Source organism: Gopherus flavomarginatus, chromosome 2, assembly GCF_025201925.1.
Source record: "Gopherus flavomarginatus isolate rGopFla2 chromosome 2, rGopFla2.mat.asm, whole genome shotgun sequence".
NCBI classification, from domain to species: domain Eukaryota; kingdom Metazoa; phylum Chordata; order Testudines; family Testudinidae; genus Gopherus; species Gopherus flavomarginatus.
In genome coordinates this window covers 160,855,422-160,875,616 of record NC_066618.1, presented here as the reverse complement: position 1 = coordinate 160,875,616, position 20,195 = coordinate 160,855,422, and the positions used below count along the sequence as shown (strand labels likewise).

Sequence of the window (20,195 nt, the reverse complement as noted above, 5' to 3'; positions counted from 1 at the left end):
TCAGAATCAGACACAAAGCTCAGCTTCACTGCTTTATATAATTACCTAAGATTTCAAAGGTGTTATAGCCTAAATGCAGGGCTGCCAAGTTTGGTTGGACATACTCCTGGAGGTTTCATCAAATGATGTAATCTTTAATTAAAGATGAATCTTTAAATCCTGGAGGCTCTGGGACCATACCTAAACTGCACGCAGTGCATTTGTTCGAATCCACCTTTTGAAGCGAATGCCTCAATACCTTACTTAGTGCTTCTGTGGGTGTCTTTCACTCATTGACATGTAATATAATTATCTTCTATAAAACATATACACACAAAGGATGTGTCCTGTAACTTGCCATTAGATGATGTAATGCTTCTGAAGGCTAGATTGCCTTACAATTAGTCTCATGCCAATTAAACATAATGGTCCAAATCCTCTTCTCAGTTACGCTGCACTGTCTGCTTCAATGAGGTTGTAACAATGCAACTGAGAGGAGAGTTTGGTTGTGAAAAGGAGGGAAAGCCTCCAATACAGTGTGTTAGTGAATGGCTGGAGAGTACGTAGCTTACAAAGAAAAAAATCCTGCTGGATCTTGTAGATAACCAAGACTGTTCTCGGTTCTCAGAAGGGTGTCCTCCTGCCCTGCTCTAAGCCAGACGCTCCCACGTTATCTTATTGTGCGCACTGCCCTTGGCTGGTCCTGGTATCTCACGCACCTCCTTTTCATAGAATATGACTTGCGATAAGCCTAACGTAGTCTCCCTAATCAGCTGAGAAGGGCTGAGCGGATGTCTTGGGATGCTGGAGGATGCATTACACCCTTCTTGGACAGAGGTTTCATTCAAGACAGGAGAAGACTATTTAATTTTGAGTAGGTGGATGAAATGCAAGTAGGTGGAATAGAATTTATAAGGGCCAATATTATTGCCCTGATTCTCTACACTAAGGCGACATTACATCAGCATGGCAGTGTGTCACATTTACATGCATCTAAAGGCCTTGTTATATTGCCCTGGTGGTGTAAAGTAGCCTTAGTATAAGTGACACTGCAGGCCCACGGGTCTGACTGATCACTGTCTTGCATGTTGTTTAGTCATTTGCACTAGTGCAATGCTCATGCAAATCACTATTATTCCAATTTGGTAATGTTTCATGCTCACTTTGCACAGGTATAAATGACTGCATTAGATGCAGGGCAAGTCTTTATGACACTGCCAGAGCTATTTTCCTCCCCCATTTTGATTGCATGGCTTGCATCACCACCTCAAAGTTATTGGCTCTATCTGAGCAACTAAATAACTTATTAAACCAAGGGAAGTGAAGGTACCTGGAAGAAGAAGCTCTTAAACATATTTCACACTCATAAGAAAAGGAGCAATTTGCTTACTGAAATTGCATGAGATTCTATGTTATTTCAAGATGTTTTGTAAATATAGTCTAATTCGCCCTGGGGATTATATACCTGCATGTCATTATGCTAATTCATTCTTACGTTGTTAATTATTTTTAATCAGACAACACAGAGAACGTGGAATCCTCTGAAAGGCATTGGATTAAACATCTTCATACTAAGAATAGGACCTCTGATCTGACTAAACCACAGTATGGACAGATTCTTCAGTGGGATAGCAAAGATGTAAGTGAACATAAGAACGGCCATACAAGGTCAGACCAAAGGTCCATCTAGCCCAGTGTCCTGTCTTCTGACAGTGGCCAATGCCAGGTGGCCCAGAGGGAATGAACAGAACAGGTAATCATTAAGTGATCCATCCCCTCTCACTCATTCCCAACTTCTGGCAAACAGAGGCAAGGGACATCATTCCTGTCCCTCCTGGCTAATTGCCATTGATGGACCTGTCCTCCAGCAATTTAACAAGTTCTTTTTTGAACGCTGTTATAGTCTTGGTCTTCACAACATGCTCTGGCAAGGAGTTCCACAGATTGACCGTGTGTTGTGGGAAGAAATACTTCCTTTTGTTTTAAACTAGCTGCCTATTAATTTCAGTCAGAGACCCCTAGTTTTTGTGTTATGAGAAAGGGTTATTAACACTTCTATTTCTGTGTTTGTACAGCATCTAGCACAGTGAGGTCCTGGTCCCTGACTGGGGCTCCTAGACACTGCCATACTACAGATAAATACTAATAATGATTTGGTCCCACATGTATTTGGGCAGTTTCAGAACAGAGCCATACTTCACAAGGGCACAAGCAATAGGACCACAGGAACAGAACTCATTTTCTCACTCTTAGATAAGGTCTGATAGTTTGGAATCACTTCAGCCCATGAGGTGGAGGGCAGCAGTCAGTGCATGCTACACTAATGGAGAGATTTTAGCAAAGAACATCAGGGAAAGCCCTATTAAAAATACCCTGATATCAGCTAGTAGCTGCACAGAATACGGGTTTTTAAGATGTCATCCAGGAGACACCCTTACCTCATACAGTAAACAGCAGGAGATAGATTTTCAGTAGGTATCATTTGCTCTAGCTCCACTGAAGTCAATGGAGCCAGGTTGCTTTATATCAGGGGTAGGCAACCTATGGCACACGTGCCGAAGGTGGCAGGCAAGCTGATTTTCAGTGGCACTCACACTGCCCAGGTCCTGGCCACCGGTCCGGGGGGGCTCTGCATTTTAATTTAAAATATTTAAGAAGCTTCATTTAAAATTAAAAACCTTATTTACTTTACATACAACAATAGTTTAGTTATATATTATAGACTTATAGAAAGAGACCTTCTAAAAATGTTAAAATGTATTACTGGCACGTGAAACCTTAAATTAGAGTGATTAAATGAAGACTCGGCACACCACTTCTGAAAGGTTGCCGACCCCTGCTTTATATCAACTGAGAATCTGACCACACAACTTCAGACAGATGAAGGCTGTGGCAACTGTGCTGGGATATGAGCATATGGTTCCAGGGAGCATAGGTATTTCAGACCTGATGTTTAGACCACTAAAATCCTCTCTAAGATTGCTAGACAAAGTCTTCTGTCCATTTATCATCACCCTTTGTATCTTTGTCTGGATGAACTGGACACCATCTTGTATACTGGCACCAATACACATTCCTGACAAAGCAGGCCCCATTTGTGCTTGTGCAGCAGAAGAGATAGTGGGGCTGATCAACAGCAGAATAGACTCCTGCTGCATCTACTGCTTGAGGTTAAATTATAACCAACTTTTGCACAGAAAACACAATACATTTTGGATCGGTTCATGCAGCTACTCTTCTGGGAGAAGGTGTAAGACTGAGAGAGAAAGGGCTCATTAAGATAAATGACACACTGTAATTTCTCCACCTTGTCATGCCAGGCCAAATAAATTGGAAAGAGATTAGTTATGATTGACTCTGTCATTTATCGAGTAGAAATTGAGATAAACTAATGGGAGCAATAAATGAAAGTGTTCTCCTTAAAGGAGTTTTAATTCAACAAGTTTTGTTCATTGACTAATTTTGCCTTAAAAAAAGGATCTTATGCCTGTGTTTAACTTTGTGAAAATAAGAGGTTCTATTGACTTCATTTGGGACTACTTATGTGATGAAAAATAAACACATACAGAGTTTCTTGTAGGATCAGGGTCTTAAATGTTGTTTGAACCTTAGAAACTAAGTAAAATTGTCTGTAAACAGCACCTATTTTGTTCAGCCTCATAGGAGAAAAACAGTCTATTACAATCTCATGTTCCATGGTGGATTGTAATGCAGCAAAAAATTGATAGGAAGATAAAACAATTGCCAAGTTATTTTAGTTTTGTTTAAAGAATTTTTTTAAGTTATAGCCATTTCTCAGTGACATAGAAGTGTCAGGGGATTCATAATATCCAGAGAGAGCACCTTTGTTTTTCAAGATTTCATCTGAAAGCTTTGACACATAATAACCTGGATGGCTGGAAGGTCTAAGTTGAAGCAACTGGGATCTGAACATGTGGTTTAATAGAATCTAGCTATTCTAAACATAGGGACAGTTTCTGCCAGTGTAGAAGAATAAGGGAGGAACAAAGGGGACCTGTCAGAAAGCCAGTCAGACTCTGTGCCTGACCCCAGTCCTGGAACAGGTTAGAGCAACCTGGGGGTTGCTCTAACATGTGCCAACTGGTAATGGTCCCCAGAGGATTGTCTACTCTGACCATGGCCCCGCCCTGTACCTGATGCCCCTCCGTTCCCTATGACAAAGGCCGCAAGGATGGTAGCTCCTGTTGTTGTGCCTACTCCATGTCAGAAGAATCTCCAGCAGGGGAAATAGGATTAGATTCTATTTCCTCTGTGCTGTCACAGTGATGCAAAGAAGATGGAGCAGGACAGAGAATCTGGCCTCTGGTGTTTGGATAGCTGAGACATCACACATTTAGACCCTTTTAGCAAATAAATTCAACCTGGATCAAAGCGGTCTGTGTTTCTGGAGCACTCAGGGTGAAATTATGGAGGCCCTGAAAGCCCCATAATGCAGCAGAACAAATTGGTTTATGGAGGTGCTGCACCAGCAATACTTTTTGCCTCATGGTGCCAAGCTTTATACTGGCACAGAACGGGCATAGTGGCAGTGAGCTAGGGGCATAGCTAATAAGTCCATGCCTCCTATACATGTGCACGGGGAGGGAGGTAGAAGCATGTTGCCAATACATTTTACTCATACCCTGCAATAACAACTAAGCACCTAAATCCTCAGCCCACTTCCTAGTCACTTGGTTTGCAGATTCTTTTAAGGACGTCATGCTGTCCAAGGACTGGAGGGTTTGGCCCAGGGATGCTACTCCAGACCCTGAAAATCAGCTTAATTTCTCCCCCACTAGTAAGCCACTTATGTGGTACACATTATCTTGTTGTAATGTATTTGGGTAATGCCTAGAAGCCCCAGTTATGGACCAGGACCCCATAGTGCCAGGCACTGTACGAACAAGGAACAAAAAGATGATCCCTGATTCAAAGAGCTTACAGTCTAACCATAACCCTGTGATTTAACTCAGGGGCAAAGAGGTTAATAGTGGGGAGTGGAGGGTTGTGTGTATCTGGGTTTGGGTGTTAGCAACACAACTCAAATCCAGTTTTGCACAAGAAAAGACATTCCCTTCTGTGGTATTTCAAAGCTTCCTCCTTTCCTGGTATCTCCACAACTTAGTGACTGAGTTCTCTTTGTTATGTAAACTTCCCAGAATGTAAAGTGATGACAGAAAATACCTAGAATAATTTATGCTTCTCAGTTTCATTCTTTGAGACTCAAACTAACTCAATTGTAATTCGAATGTGGCTTGGTTTAGGCTTAAATTTTCAAACATGGCCACCGGATGTTGGTCCTTAAAATATTTGGGGGTCTAACTTGAGATACCTTGGGCCTGGTTTGCAGAGGCATTGGGCACTCGCAGCTATCAGTTAAGTGGAGCAGTGGGTGCTTAGCACCTGTGAAAATCAGGTCCAGCGTGGGTCAAACTGGGTTCCCAAAATCAGCAGCAACTTCGGAGAACATTGGCCACATTTATTTATTCTGATTTCAGTGGCAAAACTGAAAGCTGTTCCTTCACCTTCTCTGTGATTTATATCTTCATAAGCATGTTTAACAGGGATCCTTTCGTTCTTCACTCTCTGTGGCTGAAGAACACAGCAAAGACCTTTATAGGAGGGTGACAATGGCTTCCATGTATTGAAATTGTTTTGATATAAGTACGCAACTAGCTGCATGACATACAGCAAGACACTGAATTATGTGTGACCCACAAAAGAGGTCAGAGAAAGTCCCCCACTCCTGTACTGCTCCCAGACTACCCTAAGTAAGTCCTCTCCAGAAGTGTCAGACCAATGCTGGGTCAGAAAAAAAAAAAAAAGTCAAAAGGAACACCTTTCATAATTGAGAACCTCTTGCCAAGTATTCTGCCTCCAGCTTTCAAGCGTGTAGCCAAGGGTTGTCAGCACATGGTCTCAGTGGGTTTGGATTGATTTTGTGGTGTTGCAAAGGGAGTATATGTAATTGAAATATGCATAGGAAAACAGGATTGGGGTGTGTGTGTGTGTGTGTGTGAGAATGAGAGAGAGAGAGAACACACACAGTGCCTGATTCAATTTTCATTGACACTGCTGTAAATCAGGAGTAAGTCCACTAGCTCAATCAACTTACACCACAGTAAAAAGCACTACAGAGAAAGGGAAGAGGCATGCAGAAAGAAGGATGCTACAATTTTCCAGTTGATGGTGGGGATGGTAATTTCAACATTAAGGAGTTTACATAAGATTCTCTGCAAATCACCAAGTCATGCTAAGTTTCCTCGCTAAGCCTAGGTGGGGCGGAGCACGAGACAAGTTCTAGTAATGTTCCCTCCTCATGTTGTACTTTCTGTCTCCACAACCAGGAACACTGCAAACAGTGGAAAAACAGCTGCTGTTCTCTTCTGAAGTCTCTGGCTTGATCTGCTTTCCCTTCAAACTGCACTTGTAGATCCTCCAATCCCTAGGAATGCCACAGTTGCTCCTGAGGTGCGTGGTCTGCTCTGTTCATACCCATCCAACCATTCCAAACTGAGTAGTTTATCTTTGTTTGGCCTAATGGATGGGGCACTGGACAGGGAGTTGGAAGACCTGTGTTCCATCTGTGCCATCCCTCTAGCCTGCAGCCTGACTTTCAGCAAGTCTGTTTCCCCTCCCACCTTTTGTCTTTTTAGAATGTAAACTCCGTGTGGCAGCAGTGATCTCTTAGCCTAATGAGACATATTGCATACCTGTATGAATAGTGCCTAGCCCAGGGGTTCTCAAACTGGGGGCTGGGACCCCTCAAGGGGTCATGAAGTTATTACATGGAGGGGTTGCAAGCTGTCAGGCTCCACCCCAAACCCCACTTTGCATCCAGCATGTATAATGGTGTTAAATATATAAACAAGTGTTTTTAATTTCTAAGGGGGGTCGCACTCAGAGGCTTGCTGTGTGAATGGGGTCACCGGGACAAAAGTCTGAGAACTACTGACCCAGCCTAATGGGACCCTGATCTTGGTTGGCTGCCTTAGGCACTAGTGTAATACTCTATAAATAATAATCTAGTCCAGGTTGATTTACTGGTATGGGATTATCAGACCTCTCTAGCACTTGGACCAGGATCAAGCTGTGGAAGGGCTCAAAGGATTGAAAAAGAAGAGAGTGACAATGGATGGGCAAGAAGTAGGAGAAAGAGAGAAGACATACAGCAGAAAAGAGGAGGAAGAACAAGGAATGGCTGGAAGAAGAAAAGAGAAAACTGGAGTTGGCGTGTTTACTTTTGGGTTTTTAAAATACAATATGGTATGGAAGTAGTGGTACTTAAATGTGTGGCTTGGCTTCTCCTCTTACTTACCCAGTTTTGCACCATTGTAACTCAGCTTCCACTCTTGAATTACAGAGACTGCCCCACTCATGGCCATTTGCACTCATTCCACGCTCAGTATACAATTCCATACTAGAGATGCTGTAGATTTCAGTGTGATAAAGTACAGAGGTGGACTGGAAACTCTAGCAAAGTGGAACAGAAGTCATGAATGGTTTCAATACCCTGCTAATATGTTAATATTGCAGTTCTTGGTTGCAATATAACCACTGCCTAGAGGCTGAAGCTCACACCAGCACAAAAGGACTGTGCACAACCAACAGAGCCACTTAATTCATACACCAAGGCCTTAAATGGTCTGGACAACCTGAGGTGGGCCCTCTGTATTGGGGTGAGTTTTACCTGGAGTGAAAAGAAATCACTTCAGCTTGGGCAAAGCGCTGCAGGCTCTATTCAGAAAAACAACCCTTGAAATCAAATGGGTGTTTTGCCACAGTCAGGACTGCATAATTAGGCCCCCGAAGAGGTTTCAATATACACAAGAATGCTGCATTCATTAAAACCAAGGAAACTTTCATCCCAAGGCACTATGCACAGCTGACGTGCAGCCACTTCTGGGATGGAAGGTGACAGTCACCTGGCGCATTGCCCAGGGAAGTTTTGCCCAAGCCATTATTCTTACCTTCAGCACTGTGGGCAACCTTCCTGTCAAGAAAACTGCATGGAATTCAGATAAGCTGCTAGGTTAATGCTGCAGAGATTTGAAAGTGTGGCTCGGGCCGGGGTCCGGCCAGCCTGAATCCCAGACCACTAAATCATCCAGCTCTGTATTTGTATGTCAAGCATTTGTATTTGTTTATATGAGTATTTACATTCTGCCCCATGGCTTAGGGAGGCCTTTAGAAGATGAAATAGTGTAAGATAGTGTTCTTGTGCATTTCAGTTCCTGAATGCTATGAATACCCTGAGAGTAGCAGATTGCTTGTAACTTTAGCCTTATAAATGTTCCCCGATGCAGTGGGAAAGACTATAAAACCCACATATAAACCTGGTATTGGCTCCTGTTGAAAGACAGGATACTGGGCTAGTTGGACCTTTGGTCTGACCCAGGATGGCCATTCTTATATTAACGGTATGTTAAGTAATTAGGCAAGATTCCACTGAAGTAAGTGGAAATGCTCCCATTTAGAACAGCAGAGAATTTTGCACAGATACTCAGTTTTGTTGAAGTTCAATGGAATACTGCTCTTTTTGGCTTTATGCAGAAGCCAAATGCATACATGCCAAGTGTCCTTCTCCCTGCCTCTCCCCCTAGTCCCTTAGCATCTTTTTTTTTTTAAAGGAAATATTTATAGTTTTCACACGTTGTTCTTCCAGAAGGCTTCCCTTCCTAAGAAGTTTATTTTGTGTTAGGTGGTATCTCCACTTTTCTCCTCAGTCCTGCACCACAACACAAAATATATTAATTACTTATATATTCAGGCCTCCTGCTGATGCACTGAAGACTAGAATTGATTGGCAAATAGTTCCCCCTGCCTCTCCCAGACTTTTCAGCAAAACATCAAAACCCAACATATTTTATCAAAATTTTCTACAGGAAGAAAAAGCACATACTTAAAAAAAAAAAAACGAGTCCGGTGGCAGCTTAAAGACTAACAGATTTATTTGGGCATAAACTTTCATGGGTAAAAGACCTCACTTCTTCAGATGCATGGAGTGAAAGTTACAGATGTAGGCATTATATAATGACAAGAGAAGGGAGTACCTCACAAGTGGAGAAACAGATGGGGGAAAACAATCCCTTGAAGCGGAAAGCTCAATTTTCCGTCATAAAAAACAATCACCCAAAAACCGTTTCAATGGAAAAGTTTGCAACCTGCCCTAGGGCAGATGCTTCTATTTCAGGCCCTTGCTCATGCCCTGAAGTCTCTAAACATGTAAGTCTCTTGCAGGGAAGAGCCTGATCATGCATTACAGCTAGGATGACCAGACAGCAAGTGTGAAAAATCAGGACAGGGGGTGGGGGTTAATAAGAGCCTATATACAAAAAAGACCCAGAAATCAGGACTGTCCCTATAAAATCAGGACATTTGGCCACCCTAACATGCAGGTCTCCTGCTTGTAGCCCACTCTTGTTCTTCAGCTCTTGCATGCAACTAGCCTGCTTCTAGCCCAGGAGTTGGCAACCTTTCAGAAGTGGTGTGCCAAGTCTTCATTCACTCTAATTTAAGGTTTCACGTGCCAGTAATACTTTTAACGTTCTTAGAAGGGCTCTTTCTATAAGCCTATAATCTATAACTAAACTATTGTTGTATGTAAAGTAAATAAGATTTTGAAAATATTTAAAAAGCTTAATTTAAAATTAAATAAGATGCAGAGCCCCCACCAGATCAGTGGCCAGGACCCAGGCACAGTGAGTGCCACTGAAAATCAGCTCGTGTGCCACCTTCGGCACCCACGCCATAGGTTGCCTACCCCTGTTCTAGCCTATCCCTGTCCTCCAGTTCTTCCCCTTGCCACTGCGTGTTGCTTCCCTACTGCCTCCACCCAGACTCTGCTGCAACCAAGGGGCGAGGGGGAGTGGGGAGAGTCTGCCTCACAGACCCCGCCCCCTCCCCTGGGATTTGCTGCCGCGCCTCTGAGCCACCCCGGTTTCCTTGTGCCATTGCAGCCGGGAGCTGACATCAGAATGGAGGGGAACTGCCCTTTCCAATCAGCGCCCAACTCAGCCTCTAAGCCGGGCTGCCATTGGCGGAAGGAGCTGGGGGCGTGGCTCGGCGCTAAGAAGTGAGTGAACTATCTCCCCTCCCCCTCCCTACTCTCTCGCGCCTCGTTTGTTTGCGCCGATGGAGCTGAGCTGCGGCCGGCCCGCGGCGGCGCTGCCCGGGATGGAGGCCGAGAGCCCGGGCGAGGACTACGAGAGCCTGCCCAGCGGCGCCTCCCTCTCCACCCACATGACGGCCGGGGCGGTGGCCGGCATCCTGGAGCACACGGTCATGTACCCCGTGGACTCGGTCAAGGTGCGCGGCGCTGCAGGGCGCGGGCGGGGGGTGCCCCTCGCTGGCCTAGGGCCACTTGCTGCTCTTCCCTGGTGCGGGGGCTTGCTGCTCCCCCGCCCTCATGGTGTGGCTCTTCTCTCGGCGTTGTTGCAAACAGGGTGTGTGTGTCCCTGGAAACGTGTATTAGTGCAGGCATTGGGGTGAGTGTATTCCCCTCTTTCCTCTGTGTGTGGATTGCAGTTTCTCCTGTCTCGGTGTGAGTGCTCCCTTTCCCTGCCGGTTGTTGCATCTATGGGGGAGTAAGTGTGCTTTCAACTTTCCAGTTGAAAATGCGCGAGGCTGCTGCCCTTCCCCCCCATCTCCCCTCTGCATTGTGTTTCCTCCTCTTATGTGTCCTTGCATAAGGGAGGTGCCTCCCCCCCAACCCCTTCTGTGTTGTAAATAGGTGGGCATCTGTTTGTTATTTCTCCCTATGTATTATTCTGCGGTAAGGTAGAAGTTTTTCAGCCCCCCCCCCGCCACTTCCTTTCTGTCTTATTGCAAAACTGGGGCACATAGGGCATCATGGCCCCTCGTGGTTCTGTGCCATAGAATATGAAGTGGGCCTGGGGCGTGACTGCAGCGTCTAATAGTAAACTCAAGAAAGCTGTCAGCCTGCCTGGGAAGAACTGTGTATCTTGGACTAATGTATGTGCTGCTCTAAACACGTGTGAGAGCTTTAGAAAAGAGCATGCAAGGAAGGGAGGGTTGCAACTCCTGCGCTATGATCTGCAGCTGCAGCCTGAAAGAAGGTGCAAAGGGATGTTGATCCTGCAACTGCATTTTACTCTTCTCTTACTGACTTTGAAGGGGCCCAAATAATGGGAAGGATGTCGCAGTGCTGTGTCTGAGGAGCAGGTGAGTGCAGCTTGGCTCATTGGAGCGGTGAAAGTCCATATTGTGTCATGTTCCTGCTTCACTTACATCAGGGAAGAGTTGGTTTGCCTTTTCAAGTGTCATGTTAATAACTTGGGTTGTGCAACCAACTGTGAACCTGTCTCTGGAACCTGTTGAATCCCTTTTCAAGGGCATTTTAACATGCTCTGCTTGCAGAGAAATCTTGTAAAGAAGGTGGTAGTACCAGCTGATGATTTCGGTTTAGGGGTTCTGAGGAGTGTCTCTCTCCAGGATGCTTAACGTAGGAGCCCAGGTTAGAGTGATCCAGGTGAGGGTCAAAAGTGGTGGGTCAACAGAAAGGAGCCAGAGTAGAATCCTTGTTTAAATGATGAGTGCATAGAGCCTAGCAGCAACCCTCTTTGCCCAGCATGAGGGCAGAGTTTGATTAACGGATCTCAGTGGCCAAGTGCCATCTCGTCCTCTCTGATAAAACTGTTAGCTAACACTGTGGTTGTATACATTCAGTTCTGACTTGTACATATATATGCCCATCCAGGCTGGCTGCTGACTTCTGACAAGCTGCTAATATAGTAATATTGTTAGGAAAATAGACCCCCTGTTTGTGCTCCAGTCTACTCCAGTAGAAGTTATCATGTATGTTAGGACACTGAGGTTATTATTAACACCTCTATACGGAATGGAAGATTTTAAAGGTGTCTGAGAGAATGGATCTTGGAGTAATTATTTTGACTTCCAAAACTTGTTCTTGACTTCTTTTTAATTATATATCCATTCTCAAATAGACTGTAGCTTAAAATCTGCAAAAAAGGTATAAAGACTGCAAACAGTGTGATTTGTAAATGACAAAGACCTCATCAACATTTTGACACAGTGGATTTAGGGAGCAGGCAGGCTTAAGAATAGGAACAAAACAGGAGTAATGAAAGCTGGCAGAATTCTCCTGGCCCCAGATTTCATTGCAAATCCCAGTTTGCTGAAGGTTTGCAAAGCTGGACCAGTGTATGGCTTTTGGGTGGGGAAAAAAATGTGAAATTGATTAGCTTCATATGGTGTTCCTCTGAAACCAGACAACTCTGCAGTGACCTAGAACTCTGCAGTGAAATTAGTGGGTTGTAAATAGACTCAGATGTGTCCAACTGCTCTGTGTATGACATCAGACAAGTCCAGTGCAAAAGTAAAAAATTTAATTGGGAGGCTCAGTTTGCTTACAACACAGGCCTGGGACTAATGATCAATAGGCAGGTATAATGAGCTTACTGTATTTTGCCAAGTCACGGTTAGTTGCACGTCACCACTCAGGACTTTCCGGTGTTATTCAAGAGGGCATTTCCTCTACTGGGAAATTGGTAGGGAGAGGGAGTAAATGAAAGTAATGTCTGTTTTCTTTTAAGTAGAGCTTCTCTGTAGCAAGGTTAAATACACTGAGGGTATGTCTACACTACGGGATTATTCTGATTTTACATAAACCGGTTTTGTAAAACAGATTGTATAAAGTTGAGTGCGCGCTGCCACACTAAGCACATTAATTTGGCGGTGTGCGTCCATGTACCGAGGCTAGCTTCACTTTCTAGAGCGTTGCACTGTGGGTAGCTATCCCATAGTTCCCGCAGTCTCCCCCACCCATTGGAATTCTGGGTTGAGATCACAATGCATGATGGAGCAAAAACAGTGTTGCAGATGATTCTGGGTAAATGTCATCACTCAATCCTTCCTCCGTGAAAGCAACGGCAGACAATCATTTTGCACCCTTTTTCTCTAGATTGCCCTGGCAGATGCCCTAGCATGGTAACCATGGAGCCCGTTTAGCCATTTTTCACCGTCACTGTATGTGTACTGGATGTTGCTGACAGACATCATACTGCAGTGCTACACAGCAGCATTCATTTGCCTTTGCAAGGTAGCAGAGACGTTTACCAGCCCTATTGCACCGTCTGCTGCTTTGGAAATTGGCGATGACGGGTACCAGTCATATTGTACCGTCTGCTGCTGTCATGGGTGCTCCTGACTGGCCTCGCTGAGGTCGGCCGGGGGCGCATGGACAAAAATGCGGGTGACTCCCCGGGTCATTACCTTCTTTATGTTTTGTCTAAAAATAGTCAGTCCTGCCTAGAACATGGGGCAAGTCTACTAGAGAACCAGAGAGCACAGCCGCTCCTGATCAGAGCCCCAGAGATCCCGCAGAAATGATGAGCTGCATGCCATTCTAGGGGGTGCCACTGCAACAACCCCACTCGTTGCTTCCCTCCTCCCCCAACCCTCCTGGGCTACCATGGCAGTGTCCCCCCATTTGTGTGATGAAGCAATAAAGAATGCTGGAATAAGAAACACTGACTTTTTAGTGAGAAAAAATGAGGGGGAGGCAGCCTTTAGCTGCTATGATATTCCAGGCAGGACATCTCCATTACTCATTAAAGGATGGAGGGAAAGAGGATCACAGCTTCCAGCTGCTATGATAACGGTTACCAGCCCTATTGCACCATCTGCCAGGACTGAATCTCCAGGACACAAAGCTTAAAAAAGGGAATGACCAGGAGACATTCCCATTTTTGCCCAGGTGCCCCCAGCCGACCTCACCGAGGCCAGCCAGGAGCACTCACAGGATGATGACGAGGACGGCTATCAGTCATTTTGTACCGTACTGTCTGCCACCGGGGATGGGAGGGGAGAGGATGCTGCTGTTTAGCGCTTCAGCACTCTGTCTACCAGCAGCATCCAGTAGGCCAGGGGTCGGCAACCTTTCAGAAGTGGTGTGCCGAGCCTTCATTTATTCACTCTAATTTAAGGTTTCACGTGTCGGTAATACATTTTAATGGTTTTTAGAAGGTCTCTCTCTACAAGTCTATATATAATATAACAAACTAGTGTTGTATTGTAAAATAAACAAGGTTTTCAAATGTTTAAGAAGCTTCATTTAAAATTAAATTAAAATGCTGATCGTACGCCCAGGGCCGTCCTTAGGATTTATGGGGCCCTACGCAGTATTATTAAACTGGTGCCCCTGTGCCGGATGGCAGCCCAAGCTCACAGCCTGGTGGGGGAGGGGGAGGAGGGACTTGACAGCAAAGGATAATGAGATGCCCGGCCTGCCTCATGGTGGCGGAGAGTCACAGTTCCCCGCAGAGACTTCCATGCCCTTTCCCTCATGCAGAATGGACATGAAGAAAGTACCTAATTAAAAGCACTAAAATTTGGGAATAAAAAATGTCAGTCACAGGTTTTTTGATATGCCCTGAAGTTTGTCAGAGATTTATTTGCAAAAACTTCATAGTAAGGGTGAGTCAGCTGTCCTGCTGAATACAACATTACATATAATGGAATACATGATGCAGCTCTTCTCTGTTTTACATTTTCTTATTCAGTATTTCTAAGTTGAATTTATATTTTAAATGTACTCAAATCTTAAGCCAGCATTCCAGATTATTACATATTTAACTCACTGAAACAAAGACATTCTTTTAAATTAATCAGAGAGGTTTAGTGTGTTCATAACAATGTTCATTGCTTTTTAGAAAAAGGGAACAGTAATTCACTTTGTGTGATCATAACAAGAGACATGGTTATGAAACTTCACCAACTTTAAAAAAATATGTTTCCAAAGATTTTAGGTATAACAAGGATTTTGTCTTACTAAGGTACTGATTTTGCTGGAGGGTTCTTTTAAAACTAGTTCGTCGGATAGTCAGAAGTAAAGAAAGGGAAACTCTTTGTCCAGCTATCTGGAAGGGAAGGACTGTTGTCTCTTTAAGGGCTCTCTTCAGTGGGGGGAGAGGTGGTGAAGTGATGGACAGAAAGGACAGGAAGACTTGGAAGCCCTTTTTTTTTTTTTAACTATAGTAATTGAAATGTGTATTTTAGACAAGGGAGGTCTTTTGAAGGATTTATTTAAAAAACTGTATGTCTGAAGATCCACGCATTTAAGGCTAAAGATGATTGTGCATCTAAAACTCTATGCAAGCATTTTTTAGAAATGTGATTTTATAATCTTCACCAGCTCACTAATGAAATATTTTTAAAGCAAATTTTAAACTAAGGTCCTGTAGACTGACATGTTCTGTGTAAATATTACATTAATGCACAACTGTTTTTGTCAGTAAAGTCAGAAACTGACAGTATAAAAATTTGTTTGGGCATAAGCTTTCATGGACATCGGATGAAATGGGTTCTAGTCCACAAAAGCTTATACCCAAATAATTTGTTAGTCTTTGAGGTGACACAAGGACTCGTCCTTGTTTTTGCTGATACAGACTAACAGGACTACCACTCTGAAACCTGTCAGTATATACCTTGGGGTTGGCAAATGCCTGTTAAATGGCTTTATTACCCCTTGAATGTCTCTTTAACAGTTTCAATGTTGTGCTCATAGGTCTGGCAGGCTGGAGGTTTTTTCACTTTTAACTACTAGATTCCCTCCCAAGGAAGACTCACTAGGCTAGAGCAGCCATCTGTGGGAGCCTGCAGGAAGGGTCAAAACAGGGATAGGAAAACAAGAGGGTGGACACTAAGACCCAGTGGTGCCCCAAATTTTCAGGTGCCCTATGCAGCTGCCTATGTTGCCTATGCCTAAGGACGGCCCTGCGTACGCCCCCAGCCCGCTCAGCCCACTGCTGGTCTAGGGTTCTGTTCACCTAGGCCGGCAGTGGGCTGAGTGGAGCCTGCGGCCGGGACCTTCAGCTGGGAAGGGTCTGGCAGCCAGAAGCCCAGACGGGCAGCGGGCTGTGCGGGGCCGACAGCAGGGACCCCAGACCGGTTGTGGGCTGAGCGGCTCAGCCCACTGCTGCTCAGGGGTTTCATCCTCCAGATCCTGCCAGCTGGGATCCCGGCTGCCGGACCCGCTCAGCCCGCTGCCAGTCTGGGGTCCCGGCCCTGCCCACGCACAGTAGGTACCTACCTTCTCCCTGGTTCTGGCCCATTCTCTTTCTCTCTCTGCGCAGAGCTGAGGGTGGGAGTGGAGCGAGCACAGGGCTGGGGGAGAAGGGTCTGGCCAGGAGCTAAAATGAAGGAGGGGACTCAGGGTTGGGGCAGGAGGTTTTGGTGTGGGGTCACTTACCTGGGCAGCTCCCATTTGGTGTGAGGGGTGCAGGTGGGAATGTGACCCCCATTTGGCGCTCAGGGTAGGGGTTGGGATGTGCGGGGTGCATGGGATGTGGCGGGGCTGGGGATGTGGAGGGTGCAAGAGTCAGGGCAGAGGGCTGGGGGCATGTGAGGGGGTACAGGTGTCAGGGTAGGCAGGCTGGGTATGTGTGGGGGTGAAGGAGTCAACAGAGAGCTCGGTGGTACAGGGCTCAGGGCAGAGGAGTGTGTGTGTGTGTGTGTGTGTGTGTGTATGGGGTCATCAGGGCAGAGGGCTGGGTGACTGCCCTCCCCCAAACCCTCAACCTCCCACCGCTCCTTGTCCCGACTACCTCCTCCTGGGACCCCAACCCCTATCTAAGCCTCTCTGCCCCTTGTCCCCTGACTGCCCCCCTAGGACCCTACTCCCTACCTGTCCCCTGACTGCCCCAAGCCTTATGCACACCCCCACATCCAGATAGACCCCCTGGACTCCCGTGCCTATCTAATCGCTCCCCGCCCCCTGACAGGATCCCCAGAACTCTGGACCCATACAACCCCCCTACCTGCTCCCTGCCTGCCCCAACCCCTCTCCACACCCCTACCTCCTGACAATCCCCCCAGAACTCCCGATTTATCCAACCCCCCCCCCCCCAGCTCCTTGTCCCCTGACCACCCTCTCTGGAGATCCCCCTCACCCTAACTGCTCCCCCAGGACCCTCTTTGCTCCCTATCCACCCCCCAAACAGACCCCGGGACTCCCGTGCCCCCTTCCAACCCCCCCCCGACTCCCTGACTGCCCCTTCCAGAGCCCCCGCCACTAACCACCCCCCCGGGAACCCACCCCCTATCCAACCCACCCTGCTCCTTGTCCCTTGACTGCCCCCACCCCTTACCCAGCCCCCCCCGGCCCCCTTACTATGAGGCTCCCCACTCATCTGGAGCCCTGCCGCCGCCCCTCAGAGCATTGTGCACGCAACAGCAGGGCTCTGGATGAGCAGGGAGCGTTTTTACCTCGCCATGGAGCCAAACGCTGCCCCGCGGGAGCGTGCAGCCCCAGCCCCCAGAGTGCTGCACGCACGGCGGCAGGGCTCTGGGAGAAGGCAGGGGAGGGGTCAACGGCTTGCTGTGCTCGGCTGGCGCTCCGGTCCGGGACTGCGGACCCCGCGGCTTGCCCCATCGGCAGGATTTTTAATGGCATGCGGAGTCCCAGCAGGCAGCTGCGTGCCATTAAAAATTGACTTGCGTGCCATAGGTTGCCGACCCCTGCAGTAGACGTGCGGTGACGTTGAAAAGAGGCAAGAAACAATTTTTTCCCCTTTTCTTTGAGGGGAGGAGGGGAGGTCAATTGACAACATATTCCTTGAACCACTGGTGACAATGTTTTTGACCCTTCAGGCATTGGGAGCTCAGCCAAGAATGCAAATGCTTTTCGGAGACTGCAGGAACTGTGGGATAGCTCGAGTCCTCAGTCCCCCCTCCCTCCCTCCGTGAGTGTCCATTTGATTCTTTGGCTTTCCGTTACGGTTGTCACACAGCACTGTGTTGAGTCCCTGCCCTGCTGTGGCCTCTGTCTATCAGTCTGGAGACTTTTTCAAATGCTTTGGCATTTTGTCTTCTGGAACGGAGCTCTGATAGAACAGATTTGTCTCCCCATACAGCCATCAGATCCAGTATCTCCCGTACGGTCCATGCTGGAGCTCTTTTTGGATTTGGGGCTGTATGGCCACCTGTGCTGATCAGTGCTCCATGCTAGGCAAGCAGGAAATGAAATTCAAAAGTTCGCAGGGCTTCTCCTGTCTACCTGGCCAGTGCATCCGAGTTCAGATTGCTTTCCAGAGCGGTCACAATGGTGCACTATGGGATACTGACGGGAGGCCAATACCGTCGATTTGCGGCCACGCTAACCCTAATCCGACATGACAATACCGATTTCAGCGCAACTCCGCTTGTTGCGGAGGAGTACAGAAATCGGTTTTAAGAGCCCTTTATATCGATATAAAGGGTTTCGTTGTGTGGACGGATGCAAGGTTAAATCGGTTTAACGCTGCTAAATTCAGTAGAAATGCGTAGTGTAGACCAGGCCTGAGATCTGTGTCATGGTGAAGTGGAGTGACAGTCCTAAATTGCTTCACAGTCTAATTACTAAGAGTGTAAAGTTTTCTCTGATGGATGGGGTGACAACTTGATTGTAATACTTCACACTTAGATGGCACTCTCCATCAGAAGATCTCAAAGCACTTTAAGGTATATACTGAAACTGAGGCACAGAACATAAGCAAATAGCCCAAAGTCTCACAGTGCCACTGCTGGGAATAGAATTCAGACATTCAGGTTCCTGGTTTTGTGCTCTGCTTACAGTGGAAGGCAGTATTATCTAGTATCTCATTTCTCAAACCCTGGTGTGTTAAGAATGAAAACTGACAACAATGAATTGCCAAAAAAAACCCTTTTTCTCTAGCAAAATTTTTTTTATTTTAAGCGATTTGATTTCTCTCTTAATCACATACACCTAATTCTATTTGCATGTTCCCTTTTCATCGTCAGACATTGCCAATCTGTTACACGGCAAATTATATACATGTAGAGGTCACTTGCCCAGCACTGAAGTGCAGCCACTTGTGGAGCGTAACGCAACAAACTGTGATCCTCACCCTCTTGCAGCACTGTTGGAAGCTGCAGTTGCTCAATAGGCAGAAAATAGGTAGGCCATACCACTTACATGGCCAGATTCTGCCATCATATATCCCATTTGGGATTGCACAGGTGTAATGGCAAAACTCAGTTTCTGTAGGCTGCTCTTAGACAGTGTTGCCCAGTGGCTAGAACACTGGACTGGTGGGTCAGGAGACATAGGTTCTATTCCTGGCTCTGAGTGACCCTGGGCTGCTAGCCCTTTTGTATCTCAGTTTCCCCATCTAAAATGGGGATAATGATCCTTACCTCCCTTATAAAGTGCTTTGAGAGCTACTCTTGAAAAGCTTTACGTAAAAGCTAGGTGTTAGGTTGAGCCACCATGCTTGCTTGTACAGCAGAATTTGGAAGTTCAAGATGCTGTGTACAGTTTCTTTCCTAAAGGTTTATGATGCCACAAAGAAACTGCAGGACACTTCGCTGGAGTTTATTGGTGTCTCATTGCTGCTCCTGTGCCAGGTAAAACGAAAGGAGCGGAGCCCATTTCAGCAACAATATATGAAGAAATGATAGCAGTGACGATGCCAAGGACTTTCCCTACCATCTATTTTCTGGAAGTTCCCAGCTGCTATGAACTCTTGTTATATCTCTGATCATAATTTTCATTGCTAAGGGTGTCCTTTTTAATAGCTTAATTCAAAGCTTCCTCTCGTAAAGGTTGTTTCAGATAGCCAGGTGTTCTGTGCTGACTTCAGTAGCAACAGCTGCGCTACAGCAAACTGCAAAAAATGAAAAGTGCTCTGTAGGAGCAGGGTGGTAAAACATTGCTTCCATCTGTAGGTCTTGGAGCTTTTTACAAAGGAGGAGGTCTGTATCATTCCAAAGAGGGGAAGTAACTTGCGCAAGGACACCCAGCAGACTGGACACCCAGAGCCAGGAGTAAAAATAGGTCTCTTGAGTCCTGTTTCAGTGCTCTATCCACTAGACGACTGTCTCTGTTCTATCATTCTGCATCTGACCCCACAGACTGGCCACACTTCTGTCCAGTACTATACTTAGCACCAAATGGAAGGGTGATTCTGTGGTTAAGGCAATGCACTGGGACTTTGGAGATCTGAGTTTAATTCCTGACTCTGCCATAAACTCCCTGTGTGCCCTTGGACAAGTCACTTTGTTGGTGTCTGTTTTGCAGTCTATAAAGTGAGGATAATCCTTCTCTTGTGTACTTTGATCATAAACTCTTTTTAAGGTGGGGAGCATTAGGTGCCATGTATTTGTATGTGGCCTAACGCAATTGATCTTGGGTCTCAGTGGGGGCCTCTAGGTAATACTATATTACTAATAAAGCA

General features: G+C 46.1%; 1 protein-coding gene and 1 long non-coding RNA gene across 5 annotated transcripts in view; both read left to right on the top strand.

Moving 5' to 3' along the window:
- The first annotated feature begins 777 nt into the window (after window positions 1-777).
- LOC127045035 (uncharacterized) lies at window positions 778-6,444 on the top strand. Its single transcript, XR_007772603.1, has 3 exons — window positions 778-872; window positions 1,497-1,618; window positions 6,327-6,444. It is a non-coding gene; the product is annotated as an uncharacterized LOC127045035 (long non-coding RNA).
- Window positions 6,445-10,088: 3,644 nt separating this feature from the next.
- SLC25A37 (solute carrier family 25 member 37) overlaps window positions 10,089-20,195 on the top strand; it is a 32,104-nt gene continuing 21,997 nt past the window's right edge. Inside the window, exons 1-2 of one of the 4 annotated variants that reach the window (XM_050940227.1) lie at window positions 10,211-10,287; window positions 11,116-11,163. Coding sequence is in view for 1 of the 4 variants with exons in the window: in XM_050940221.1 (XP_050796178.1) it covers window positions 10,114-10,287 (174 nt within the window). In the remaining 3 variants the exon portion in view is untranslated. Of the gene's footprint in view, window positions 10,288-10,333; window positions 10,467-11,115; window positions 11,164-20,195 lie in introns of those variants that run through there. The other 3 variants (XM_050940221.1, XM_050940222.1, XM_050940226.1) reach the window with 3 other exon arrangements.